Below are 14365 nucleotides of genomic sequence, written 5' to 3' on the forward strand. Positions count from 1 at the left end.
TTGTTGATTTTTAACATGATTTCAATGGCGAATCCAATCCGCCATAAGATGCAGTAATTATAAAGTTCAATAGAAAAATTTAGAATCCTAATCCAAGTAGCAATTTTTTTCACAATATTCTCAGTAAAAAAGAAAAAGAATCTCCATCTTTGCACTATAAGATAATGTCCTGTTATCATCTATGGTCCGCCGAACAAGACATGCGAGTAATCTTCTTGCTGTGAGTGAGACTCGAATTTAAAATTTTTAAATAAATATGAAAAGATTATATCATTTAAACTATAGCATCATAATTCTTATATTTGAGTCCGATATATTCTAATTATCATTAAAACACTCCAAATAAATTCAGAAAAGAAACATTGAATAACGCAATGAAATACGCACGAAAATACAGTCAAATACGTTTTTTTTTTAATTTTCGTTCAGTTTGCTAAATTATTTATATATTTATTTTATTTAAATAAAAAAAACCCTCTTTTTATATATCAACAAACTTATAAAATTAAATTAATTGCACTCTGCGCAAAAATCCAGGTTAAGAAATGATGTTACTTGGTGTAGTAGTACACAACATCGTTAAAAAGTCTTGAAGTTAGGACAAGAAAATAAAACTTAAACATAAAAACATGCGCATCAGCACAGAGGCGATAGAACAGCACACTACACAGGAAGAAAGAAAGAGAGAAAAAAAAAAACGCCCAATTCCAATTAACTGACACGCGAGGCGAGACCCGTTTTCCCCCAAACTGGGTCTCTGACTCACCGTAGAGGCGTAGACTCTTCATTCTAACTCTACCACCGCCACCACCACCACCAACCTGACCTCAGTGGCTGCGTCCGTAGGAGATGGCGGCCGTGGCGTCGTCGGAGCAGCAGCAACAGCATCACCAAGAGAAGCGAATCGAGGACGAACTCTCGTACCCGATCATGGTGGCGGAGCGTGTTCGCGCGGCAGCTGACGAGGCTGACTCGTTCAAGACCGAGTGCTCCGAGGTCTGGAAGCAGGTCGACCGTCTCCTCCAGATGCTCCGCTCACTCGTCCGCTTCGCCACCTCCGCCGCCTCCTCCCCAGGTGGTCCCCCTCTCTACGAGCGCCCCGTCCGCCGCGTCGCCAGTGAAGCCTCCAAGAACCTCGACCGCGCTCTTTCCCTGGTCCGCAAGTGCAAGCGCCGCTCCATCCTCCGCCGCGTCGTCACCATCGTCTCCGCCGCAGACTTCCGCAAGGTCCTCTCCTACCTCGAAGCTTCCATCGGCGACATGCGCTGGCTGCTCTCCATCCTCGACGCCGACGGCTCCGCGGCGGCCGCAGGCGGAGGTGGCGGCATCGTCCTCTCGCTCCCTCCGATCGCCAGCAACGACCCCATTCTGTCTTGGGTATGGTCTTTCATTGCTAGTGTTCAAATGGGTCAATTGAACGACAGGGTAGAAGCCGCTAATGAACTTGCCTCGCTTGCGAATGATAACGATAGGAACAAGAAGATCATTGTTGAGGAAGGTGGGGTTCCACCTTTGTTGAAGCTCTTGAAAGAGAGTTCTTCGCCCGTTGCGCAAATTGCTGCGGCTAGCGCCTTGTGTAACTTGGCTAATGATTTGGAGAGGGTTAGGGTCATTGTGAGTGAGCTTGGTGTCCCTATTGTTGTGCAGGTTCTTGCTGATTCTCCCATGAAGGTGCAGATACGGGTTGCCCAATTGGTTGCCCGGATGGCCGAGCATGACCCTGTTGCACAGGAGGATTTCGCCCGGGAGAATGCCATTAGGCCTCTTGTTACACTGTTGTCCTTTGATACATTTGTGGATGATTCTATGGGCCAATTGGGCCGTCAGAGCATTCATTCCATTGTTCAGATTAATAGGGAATTGGGGAAGAAGACGGCTATGATGGGTAGGTCTGGTAATCGGCCGTTGACGAATTCTTTCTCGAGTTTTTCACATTCAGAGGGCAGTAGCAGAGGTGGAAATCACAGGAAAGACAGGGAGAATGAGGACCCTGCTGTAAAGCTTCAGCTAAAGGTTAGTTGCGCTGAAGCCTTGTGGATGCTTGCTAGAGGAAGTGTGACCAATAGTAGGAAGATAACCGAAACCAAAGGGATGCTTTGTTTGGCTAAGCTTGTTGAGAAGGAACAGGGGGAGCTGCAGTACAATTGCTTGATGACGATTATGGAGATAACAGCTGCAGCCGAGTCCAATGCTGATCTTCGCCGTGCAGCATTCAAGACTAACTCTCCTGCTGCTAAAGCTGTGGTGGAACAACTCTTGAGGATGATTAAGGAGGTGGACAACCCGTCCTTGCGAATTCCAGCCATAAAGTCAATTGGTTCATTAGCCAGGACATTTCCTGCTAGAGAGACTAGAGTAATCGGTCCCCTGGTAACACAGCTGAGTCATAGAAACACAGATGTTGCGGCTGAAGCAGCCATTGCTCTTAACAAGTTTGCTTGTCCAGATAATTTTCTACATGTGGAGCATTCCAAGGCCATAATTGAATTCAATGGAGTCCCGGCACTAATGAGACTGCTAAGGGCCAATGAAATTACACAGTTGCATGGGTTAATTCTCCTATGCTACCTTGCACTACATGCTGGTAACAGCGAATCGTTAGAACAAGCGAGGGTATTGACGGCTCTGGAGGGTGCAGACAGAGCAGTTATAGCACAGCATCCTGAGTTAAGAGAATTAGTGTCCAGAGCATTAATCCACCTCAATCTGTATCATGCAGGGATCAATTCTCAAAGGATAACATATTTGCCTTGACCACAGTCAGGAGCTAGTTTTCAACCCTGTCTATTTATGGGTTCACTGGTATACTCTTTAGTTAGTTTGCATCTGGTCAACTCTTTGGGTAATAAGAGGGGGTTTTAATTTATAGAAACAAAAGCATACTTAAGAAAAATACAGTAGTTTTCAAGTTAGTCTCTTATTTTTTTCCCCTTTTGTGCAGAGATTGATTTATATTTTGGATAATTTAACTCTTTTTTATCTTTTGCATATGATTTTTCTGTATATTGTCCATCAAATTTGTTTTTCTCCGTTGCCTTTTATAGTGCAATGTATTAGACTAGGATAAAATTGTTGTGAGGTTTCGATTAGTTTATTGTATGTGGAATGATTCTACTGTCAGAAAGCCTATTCATCACTTAACAGCTTCCTGATCAGTTGTGAGCACATCAATTGTGGTGTGTTAACTGGAATCTCCTCTATTCATTCATTATTTGGAACTTTATGGTTACAGAAACAACTTAGTTTTTGTCACATAATGTTAGAACCAATGAAAATAATAATTGCTTTATCAATGCTTCTTGTATGTTAAAAGGAACTAGTCGTTGAAATTTTATGCAGCAGGCTTGAATTATTGTGGCTTTATTTTCATCGGATATGCTATTACTGGTTTAGACGCCGTGACTTGATTTATATGTAACTTGTTAATGGTGGCTCTTTTTTCCAAGTTTGCAAAGTGCCTTTTCGTGCTTACTAATACTCTGTCTCTTGCTGCTGTTGTGTGGGAGTGGGACGATATTGAGAAAGAAAAGAGAAAGGTTCCAAATTTGGAAGAACTTGTCTGCAAGTAAAAGGCGTTTTGGTTATATTCCCCATGTAAGAGGGCAAGATGTATTGTATTACCTTCAGATATGTTTTTTATAAGCAAATTTCCTAACCGCTTATCATTTTATGCAGAGGATCTGAAGCCTGCCTCCTAAAGATTCTTTTCTCGACAATAAAATAATAAAACAAATAAGATACAGTATTCACTTAATTCTTTTATCTCTTTAATTTTAGCCAAATGTATGAATATTTTAAGAAAAAAAGTTTAGGAGATAAAGATTATTGTTAATTTGAAAAGCGGGTATACAAAAATAAGTAAGTGACAATATCAAAGACTATGACACGGTTAGGCAGAGTGACCTTCCCTGGCCAACTTATTATTAGCACATGCACTGGCCTCCCCAATATACAAATTTCATGTGCACATGCCAATCTTCAGCCACCAAATCCCTAATGGCTAAAATTAACTAACTATACATGTCCATTGTCGGTGACATGAACGCCTAAAACAAAATTTGAATCACACTTTCAAGTGTCAAATTCTTCAATGCAAAATTACAAGTAGCATTTCCTTCATTTACATCCTTGCCTAGTGAACAACACGCATAAATTTTCTGCATTCAAATCTCTGGCCATTCCAATCTATGCATCAAATTATGGAACTTTCACGTAATGGTTAGACTCCTAATTACATACCGAGAAGAGCAGAAGTGTAAATGTTGACTACAACATTATAATGCTTCTATATATGATTCAGGTCAATATGAAACTGCAATCTTCCATGACAGCCTATACATAACACCACCCATCAGAGTATACGCAGACATGTGAAACTGAATTTTGACAAGTTCAACGTGTGAAAATAAATTATTCCATTTTTAATTTTACATCTTGATATACTGATATAGTATGCTTTGTACGTGCCAGAGCACTAGCTAGGAAGTTATCTATTATACATGGGAAGAACACTTATGTTTGGGATTAGTAGGCATAGCTTGCTGCTTGCTCAGCTACAGCTTTCTTTGTTCTTATGCTTTAGAATGTCTCTGTTGATTTTACACTTAAAGGGGTTGACTGCTGCCGATTTGACTTATTTTGATGGCAGAGCACGCCAACTGTCAGCGAGATGCATGGCATGATCACGTGAAGCTGCTGAAAGCCGGTGTAAAGCTTCATTCTTGACATGAGAAGCACCTCTTTCACCAGCCCGAGTAGCAAGTTCCAAGTATACCACAGCTTTCATCATGTCTCCCTCCTGTACACATGTAAAACCTATATCAGGGATACATTTTAATCAAAATATTATCCACCTTAGACTCAATGGAATCCTCTAGTTTCAATTATCAATTACCATAAGGCTTAAGAATATCTTAGTCCTTGCTGCAATAGTATAAATAAATTCCAAATGGGAATGGAATCAACAACAACAAAGCTATCCCCCTCTAATTTGGGGTTCGCTATAATAATAATGTCAACAAATTTCAGAACCAAGGCAAATGACTCTCAGACAGAAATTTGGTGTGGGTGTGCGCGTGTGTCTCCACATATGATACACTTGTAAACTAGCTGAACTAAGGCTAGGACAGAGAGATCAATAAAACAAAGTAATGCATTTGATTTCCGGAAAAAGTAAAGGTGATGAAGAAGTCAATATAATATAAAGAAACACCTAGCTGACAATTAACAAGCTTCTAGAACTAGTAAGTATAGAAAAATACCAGACTCAAAATAAAGTACCTTCCTGCAATGATGTGTGGATTTCATTGAGGAAAGTTAACCCAGACATTTTGCCTGTTTCATTTACTCTTTAGCTCCACGCTAAAAATGCAAAAGAGTGGTATCAAGAGGTTAGGACTTACCGAGAAGAGAGCCAGTCCATGCTCATATTGAGCTTTACTGTGACCACGATCTGCAGCCCGCTTCATCCATTTTCTTGCCAATTGATTACTGTGTGTCAAGCCATCCCCAAAAGAGTAGCATAAGGAGATATTATACATTGCACGCACATACCCTCCTTCTGCAGCTTTCAGATACCATCTTGCCTGTTTCAAGGAAAACAAGTTAAAAGCAAAGATCATATAATATATCATGATGGCGATGGATCTTTAAAATAGCTGAAACTATAAACTAATTGTCAAACATAGATCCAACTGAAAATGGAAAAATACACAGATAAGAAAAGGATAGAGCACCCACAGCTTCTTTCATATTGCTCTTGGTCCCACAACTTCGATGCAGAGTGAGTGCAAGTTGGTACTGGGCACGAGCATTCCCACCAACGGAGGCTTTCCGCAACCATTTTATAGCTTCCTCAGTTTTTGGAGGTTCAGCTGTATAGCAAAGGGTACAACGATGTCAGAAAACTAACCATCAACAAAACTATATTTTGGCCATCTAAAGATAATATATATTACAACAATAATACACATGCAGGCATAAAGAGTAACTCTCACTCCTAAACACCACCAAACAACAGAAGAATAACTCCTAAGCCTAGATTTCATTTTTCAAGCTAACACTCACAGAATTTATTCCTAGCCACCATCCATCTTGACAGAGCGCCATGAATACCACATAACATAAACTTTTTGGTCAAAAGTCGAAACCACGGGTATAGAGGAAATCCAGTTCGAACTGAAGAGAACCTCTTGGGCAGCAAAACTCTCCATTCCAAGTTTTAACATAGCTACATATCTGACCAGGGCTTGAACAGTTGAACCAAATACCTTTTGGTCAAGCAAACAAAGGAACCTGTGAGCTGAATTAAGTATTCATTGGTTTGTTCCACAGCGAAAGCCTAAAATGACAATGATAATGTACCCAAGTCCAGAAACAATGCGATTCCCAACCTTCCCGCGTTTATTCCCGTGTTCTTTCTGGTGTACTCTAAGCCATTGAATATGAACTAATCTAGTTTGACCTAAAGTCAACACACTATGAACAGCACAAATATGCTTTATCCAATATCCACAATTAGAAACTCAACCTTGAAATTAGTTTAGAAAATAAATACCTTGCAAATACGAAATCCCTAAATTGCACTGTGCGGCATGGTTTCCGAGCTCCGCAGATTTCAGGAACAAATCGAGGGCTCTCTGCTTCTCCCCTCTCTCCCAATACATGAGCCCGGCGTCCACCATGGCGAGTGCAGACCCACGCGCCGCCGCCTTCTCGAACGACTCCAGTGCCTTTTCTGCGTTCTGTTTCACCCGTGGGCTTCCGTGCTTGAACTTCTTCCCCCACCGGAGCAGCATCATCGCCTCTCTCAGCGGCCGCAACGCCTCCCACCACGACCGGCACACCACCGACGCCGCCTTCAGCGTTGGGTCATCGAACGACGCCGCTATCTTCGCCATCACGTCGTACGGTAGCGCCGAGAAGCCAGCGCCGCCGTCGGAAGGTGCAGCCGACAAGGGAGGAGGGTGGCTGTGGGAGCAGCGACGAACAAAACGAGTGTGTTTCGCGGCCGAGGAAGAGGACGGGGTGTCGGTTGGGAAGGGGAAAGAGGAGAAGGGTGAGGAAGAGGAGGCGCGTGGCCATGTTCGGTGCTTCATTATGCTCCGGCACGGTAGCGGTGGTGCTAGTGTTAGAGAACGTGTGGCGTGTGGTTTCGTTCAGAAGTGTAAAACACTGAGACGACGTCGCTGTGTTGGGTTTTGGTGAGGCATTTTCATTTCTTTATTTTCATTTTCAATTTCAATTTTGCCTTCGCATCAAAGTCAGCTATGACATGACTTGTAAAATTGATTAATTCATGATAAGTAATCGCATCGCATCCATTTGTCTACTATCTTCATAGTTAATACTTAATACTTAATACTTAATGGTCGAAAATTTTTAAATAATTTAATAAATTTAATTAAATTATTATTTAATAATTTTTTTGTTATTAATTTCTTACATGTGAATTTTTACTTTTGTTTATTTACGACAAATACAATGTCTTTCTAATAAAACAGAGGATAAAATGTTTTTAATGATTTATTATTATAATTAAAATAAAATAATTTTATTTAATTTTAATCTTACGAAACTCATTATATTTATTTTTTTTATTAAAACGATTTTTAAAATATTTAAATGCACCATCATCAATTCATATTAGGAGTCATACCAAGTATACACTATATACTGAATATCAAAGGTAATTTTTATTTATAAAGATAAGATACTAAAATATAGATATAAAGATATAAAAATATAAAATTATATTTAATAGATACAAATAAAAATATTATATTTTAAAATATTAAATTAGTGTATTTTATAAAATTAAATAAAAATATAATTTATTTTTTATTTTTTATTATTATTATCAAATTTTTATAATTATATTTTTTATTATTTTATTTTTTATTTTAAATTTTGTGTAAAATAAAAAAAATAAATTAAATTGTGTATGATTTATTATTATTTTATTTTATATTCAATTTACCACTAACAAAATATAAAAATATTAATTTTTATATTTTTATTTTTTAGATTTTAATTTTAGTATCTTATTTTATCATATTCTCAAAATAAAAAACAAACTAAAATATCAGTTAAACTCTCACTATAATAATTAATTACGCATTAATATTCATGGTTATAAAAGTGAAAGATTAATTTGTCTAAAATTTACAAACTAAACTAAATCTTATTAAAAAGAGAACTATGATAAATCACATGATAATATTTTGATGGAGAAATTATTGTTCTGTACCTCGTCGTTTTTATATATTTATATGAAAAAGTAAATATTTATTATAAAAAAAATAAACATATATAACTGTTCATACCCTGATCTAATATTATGACTCAGGTCTAAACACACCAAAAGGCCTGATTGGTTTTCGCTACTCATCGACCTCCTCAGAAGAGGTCGGATTCGACACAGACTCCATCCCAAAGAAGTCGGGTTCGAAGGATAGCTGGCAGATAATATTTATTCAAATAAGTAATTGCCCCTAAAATCTCTCAACCCACTTCCAAGAGCCATATCTCAACTACCCTAAGATAAAGGGACGGTTATCCACCTTGAAAAGTGGAACTACTCCAACAGTAGTTATTGGATCACCACTATAAATACACTGACACCTCTCAAATATCTCTAAGTTCCAATACTCTCAAAACCGGCTTAACCCCTTGCCGACTTAGGCATCGAAATGTCTTTGCAGGTACCACCCTCTATTCTCTCATATACACAAATCGGACGGAGACTCCCAAATGCAAATCAAGTCGGAGACCACCTTCCAAAGACGCTTGGGCTAATTCTTCCAGCCCAATCCGCAATTCTCAAGTTGCCCACATAACATTGGCGCCATTGTCGGGGACCTGGGAGATCAACCGATAATGGCAGACGACCTAAACGAGGATGGAAACACAGCGTCCGATTCTGAGCAAGAGAATCAAGACGCTGGTAATAACAACAGAGCCATAGTCACTTACCAAGGGGTGACCAACCAGCACAGAGAAGGCCCCTCCGGAGTAAAAGACCCAAAGGGGACCCCTCTGAGGGGCACGAATCCAGAAAGGAGGGACAATCCCATGCATCCGATCTAATGGGATTGTTCCATGGCCACCAGGGACGACAGGAACAGCTAGAGCAAGAACTGGAGCGACAGCGAGAGGCGGAGAGAAACTTGAGAAGGGTAGTCGAGCGACGAAAAGAGCTTGAAGAAAAGCTCTTGAGATTAGAATCCGCTCTCCAAGGTCATAACTCTCGCAGTGACCGAGAAGACTCTCCCTTGGGAGGGGAAGACCCGTTCTGTAAGGACATAATGAGGGCAAAAGTTCCAAGGAACTTCAAAAGCCCCGATATGTACTATATGACGGGACTACCGATCCAAAGCATCACCTGAGCAATTTTAAAAGTCGGATGAACCTAGCCAACACCTCTGACACTACTCGCTGCAAAGCCCTTCTAACAACTCTGACAAAAGCAGCAATGAAGTGGTTCGATAGCCTCACCCCAAGGTCGGTCACCAGCTTCGATGACCTTTCGCGTAAGTTCCTTATGCAATTTTCAATTCAAAAGGATAAAGTGAAGCACGACCGAGTCTCCTAGGAGTGAAACAGGAGATCGGAGAACCTTTAAGGGACTACATAGAAAGATTCAACAAAGCGTGCCTAGAAATTCAAGACCTGTCCACAGAGGCAGTGATCATGGGCCTAGTAAATGGACTGCAAGAGGGCCCTTTTTCCCAGTCCATCTCGAAAAGGCATCCGAATTCTTTGAGTGATGTACAGGAAAGAGAGAAAAAGTACATCAACATGGAGGAAAACGCCAGGCTGCGAGAACCAAGCTGGCGACCTGGGCACTCACACTTATCAAGGGAGAAGGAGAGAGAGCCTAAGAAAAAAGAAGAAATCGGGTCCGAAATGCTCAAAAGACATCACTCTTATACTTCTCTACAAGTTTCCCTAGTCAACATCTACAGGAAAATTTGTCACACTGAAAGGCTACCTCCCCCTAGACCCATCAAGAACAAGAAAGGGGGAAGTCGTAGCGAGTACTGTGAGTACCATAAGCTATCTGGGCACTCAACAAATAATTGTTACGACCTGAAAAATATGATGGAAAAGCTGGCCAGAGAAGGTTGGCTTGACAAATATCTCATGAAAAGGTCGGACCATAATGGCAAGAGAAAGCGAGATGAGGAGGATCGAAGAGATCCACCGCCACAGACCCCGGAAAGGCACACACATATGATCTCAGGGGGTTTGCTGGGGGAGGTCTCAAAAAGTCATCTCGCAAGAGGCACCTGAAGGAAGTCTACCAGGTCGGGGGCGAATTGCCCGACCTCCCAACTATCTCTTTCACCAAAGAAGATGGGCAGGGCATTGTTCCCGGACATGATGATCTGGTAGTGATCACTATGATCCTCGCCAATGCCCATCTACATAGAACCCTGGTGGATCAAGGGAGCTCGACCGACATCTTGTTCAAACTAGCATTTGACAAGCAGGGATTGGACGAAAAGGAGTTGAGAGCTTACCCTGATACCCTATATGGGCTGGGGGATACACCAATAAAGCCACTAAGATTCATACCCCTACATACAACTTTTGGAAAGAGGGTGAAATCCAAGACTCTGAGCATCGACTTCATAGTCGTCGATGTGGGTTCGGCCTACAATGCTCTAATAGGCAGAACGACCCCTAATCGGCTCGGAGCGGTGGTATCCACCCCCATCTCTGCATGAAATTCTCAACGCCAAAGGGAATTGCAAGCATCAGGTAATATTAGAAGTTGGCAAGGAAATGCTACAATGAAAGCCTAAACTTGAGAGGAAAAGGCAAGGAGGTTCACACCACTCGGAAGAGTCCGAGCTAAAGAAGAATTACGACTACAACCCGGGGGAAAAACTGAAGAGATACAGGTCTGAGATAAGGAAGAAAAGAATACCAATATAGGAGCCACCTTAAAAGAAGAATTGAAGCAGAAGCTTATAAGGCTCCTACAAGAAAATTTTGACCTCTTCGCCTAGAAAACCTCTGACATGCCCGGGATAGATCCTGAGCTCATGGGACACAGGCTGTCAGTATACCCCGGATCGCGACCTGTTCAGCAGAGGAGACGGAAGCTCGGACCTGAACGGACTCAAGTAGTGGAAAAGCAAATACAAGCCCTCCTAGAAGCCGGCTTCATCAGATAGGTCAAATATCCGGCTTGGCTAGCAAATGTTGTGCTAGTCAAGAAACAAAACGGTAAATAGAGGATGTGCGTCGACTATACCGACCTGAACAAAGCGTCTCCAAAAGACCCATATCCACTCCCAAATATTGATACCTTAGTAGACTCCAGCTCGGGATACAATACTTGTCGTTCATGGATGCATACTCGGGATATAAACAAATTCCGATGTATAAGCCGGATCAAGAAAAAACATCTTTTAACATGCCTAGAGCAAATTATTGCTACGTGGTTATGCCTTTTGGGTTAAAAAATGCAGGAGCCACCTACCAAAGGCTGATGAATAAGGTGTTTGCACCTCACATTGGGAGGTTAATGGAAGTATACGTAGACGACATGCTAGTAAAAACCAAGGATGAAGCTGACGTCCTGACCAACCTCTCGCAAGTCTTCAACACCATAAGGACGCACAGGATGAGGTTGAATCCCACAAAGTGCACATTTGCAGTAGAGGCTGGAAAATTTCTAGGATTTATGCTAACACAAAGGGGGATAGAAGCCAACCCTGATAAGTGTAGAGCAGTCCTGAAAATGGAAAGTTTAACTTGCTTGAGAGAGGTCCAACAACTGAATGGCCGACTTGCAACTCTCTCCAGATTCTTGGCCGGATCAGCATTAAGATCCTTACTACTTTTCTCCCTACTAAGAAAAAGGATGTCAGTTCGAATAAACTCCTAAATGCGAAGAAGCCTTCCAGGAGTTCAAAAGGTTTTTAAGCCAACCTCCAATTCTGACCCGACTTAAAATCGGAGAACTCGTCCTGTATTTGTCCGTAGCTGACAAGGCTGTAGCATCAACCCTAATACGGGAAGATGAGGTCGGGCAGCAACCAATTTACTTCATCAGCAAGGTTCTACAGGGCCCCTAGTTAAGGTACCAAAAACTCGAAAAGTTTTCGTATGCCTTAATAGTAGCCTCTCGAAGGCTACGGTCTTATTTTCAAGCTCACATTATAAGAGTTCGAACAAATCAGCCCATGAAGCAAATTCTTCAAAAAACAGACATTGCGAGCAGAATGGTTCAATGGGTTATAAAGCTATCCGAATTTGATCTGAAGTATGAAACTCGGACAACAATTAAAACTCAATGCCTCGCCGACTTCATGGCAGAATATGCAGGGGAGCAAGAAGAAGCCTCCATAGCCTGGGAACTATATGTGGATGGCTCTTCCAACAAAGTCGGAAGCAGTGCAGGCATAATATTGGTCAACCAAGAGGGGACTCAAATAAAAGTCTTCCTCAAATTTGAATTCCCGGCTTTCAATAATCAAGCAGAATATGAAGCCTTGATTGTCGGGTTAAAGCTAGCGGAAGAAGTCGGTGCGACCAAAGTAGTTATGTTCAGTGACTCTCAGGTGGTGACCTCTCAAATCAATGGGGAGTATCAGGCTAAAGACCCCAATATGAAAAGGTACTTGGACAAAACTTCAGAGTACCTTAGGCGGTTCTCGAAAACCGAGGTTAAACACATAACTTGAGATCTCAATAGCAGAGTAGACGTCATCTTCAAGTTAGCAAGCACCAAACCAGGGAAAAATAATAGAAGCCTAATCCAAGAAACTCTCCAAGAACCCTCTGTCATAAAAACAGAGGCTAAACAAGATGTCCTAGAGGTATCCAGGTTGGACCTCGGGTGGATGACTCCCTTGATTGAATACATGAAATTCTACATCCTACCCAAAGAAGAAAAAGAGGCCAAGAAAATCTGGAGGGAAGCATATAACTACACCTTGGTGAAAAATATCCTCTATAAAAGAGGAATATCCACACCATTATTGAAGTGTATCCCGACCTCTAAAACAACAGAAGTCCTAGAGGAGGTTCACAATGGTATCTACGGAAACCATCTCAGAGCAAGGTCTCTGGCTAAAAAAGTCATCCGAGCTGGGTTCTATTGGCCGACCTTGCAGAAAGATGCGATCGAATTCGTAAAAAAGTGTTAGCCATGCCAAATGCATGCAAACTTCTACGGGTGTGTTTGGATTTGCGTTGGAGAAGAGAAAAGCGCGTTTGAACTTCTTGAAAGCTTCATCTTTATGTTTGGCAACATTTTTGTACTCTAAACGCATAAGTGATTTCTATGTTCAACCCAGGTTTACCAAAAGCTATAAATTCTAGCTTTTCCGTTTAACTTTTCACGTTGGATTAAAAAATATGTTCTATGTACCAATTATGTCCTTCATTATTTAAATGTTTGTTTTTTTTATAATATTTTTTCTAATACTCTCTTATACATATTATTGTTTTTTATAAAACTTCTATTTTTTTTTGTTTATATGAGTTTTTTTACTGTTATTATTATTTCTTTTATACATGGAATATTTTTTTACTTTGTATTATGATTCTATTAATCCTATTAGAGTACTAAAGAATATTGAGAATACTAAAAAAATATTAAAATTTATTTAAATATTTAAAATAAAATTATAAGATAATATAAAATAACTATTTAAATTCATGTCCTTTTCTGTAATTTTTCACCTAAAAGTAATTTTGAATAATGTAATCCAAACAATATTTAGTTTACTATAATCCATTTTGAATAAAAATTGCCAAACATAAATCACGTTAATACTAACTCACTTTTGATCAAAATCAATTTTACAAAATCAATTTTATACAAACCTCAGTTTGCAAACTGTAATCCAAACACACACTACACCGCTCCCTCCGAGGAGCTCATTAGCATCATTTTTCCATGGCCTTTTGCAAGATGGGGTTTGGACCTATTAGGGCCCTTCCCCCAAGCACCTGGACAAGTGAAGTACTTAATAGTGGGGGTAGACTACTTTACGAAGTGGATCGAAGCAGAACCGTTAGCCATCATTACAGCCCAGAGAAGTCGGAAGTTCCTCAATAAGAATATCATCACAAGGTTTGGAGTCCCCCACTCCATCACCACTGATAATGGAACTCAGTTCACGGACTCTACCTTCAGAAACTTAGTAGCCAGCATGAAGATCAAGCATCAATTCACCCCGGTGGAACACCCACAAGTAAATGGGCAAGTTGAGGCAGCCAACAAGGTTATACTAGCTGGGTTAAAGAAAAGATTGCAAGATGCAAAGGTAGTCTGGGCTGAAGAACTCCCCCAAGTACTATAGACATATCGGACTACACCTCAGTCTGCCACAGGAGAGACAGC

General features: G+C 40.6%; 2 protein-coding genes across 2 annotated transcripts; one reads left to right on the forward strand and one right to left on the reverse strand.

Annotated features, from left to right (window-relative positions):
- The first annotated feature begins 620 nt into the window (after positions 1–620).
- On the forward strand, positions 621–3705 carry LOC130978952 (ARM REPEAT PROTEIN INTERACTING WITH ABF2-like). Its single transcript, XM_057902285.1, has 2 exons — positions 621–3594; positions 3676–3705. Exon 1 carries the CDS (start codon positions 850–852, stop codon positions 2752–2754), a length of 1905 nt encoding a protein of 634 aa, XP_057758268.1. The 5' UTR covers positions 621–849; the 3' UTR covers positions 2755–3594; positions 3676–3705.
- Positions 3706–4371: 666 nt separating this feature from the next.
- LOC130979171 (F-box protein At1g70590-like) lies at positions 4372–7254 on the reverse strand. Its single transcript, XM_057902543.1, has 4 exons — positions 6557–7254; positions 5740–5873; positions 5403–5585; positions 4372–4798 (listed from the first exon to the last, which is right to left on the reverse strand). The coding sequence occupies exons 1-4, from the start codon at positions 7095–7097 to the stop codon at positions 4634–4636; spliced, it is 1023 nt and encodes a 340-aa protein (XP_057758526.1). The 5' UTR covers positions 7098–7254; the 3' UTR covers positions 4372–4633.
- Positions 7255–14365: the final 7111 nt, after the last annotated feature.

This window comes from Arachis stenosperma, chromosome 5, assembly GCF_014773155.1.
Source record: "Arachis stenosperma cultivar V10309 chromosome 5, arast.V10309.gnm1.PFL2, whole genome shotgun sequence".
NCBI lineage: Eukaryota > Viridiplantae > Streptophyta > Magnoliopsida > Fabales > Fabaceae > Arachis > Arachis stenosperma.

Bases quoted from the DNA above. Each gene is read 5' to 3' on its own strand.
- LOC130979171 (XM_057902543.1), bottom strand. From the start codon at position 7,097: ATGAAGCACCGAACATGGCCACGCGCCTCCTCTTCCTCACCCTTCTCC. The intron at 5,874-6,556 runs GTATTTATTTTC...TTTGCTATACAG, and splicing joins AGGGATTTCGTATTTGCAAG to CTGAACCTCCAAAAACTGAG. The intron at 5,586-5,739 runs GTGGGTGCTCTA...TCCTTGAAACAG, and splicing joins AGAGCAATATGAAAGAAGCT to GCAAGATGGTATCTGAAAGC.
- LOC130978952 (XM_057902285.1), top strand. From the start codon at position 850: ATGGCGGCCGTGGCGTCGTCGGAGCAGCAGCAACAGCATCACCAAGAG.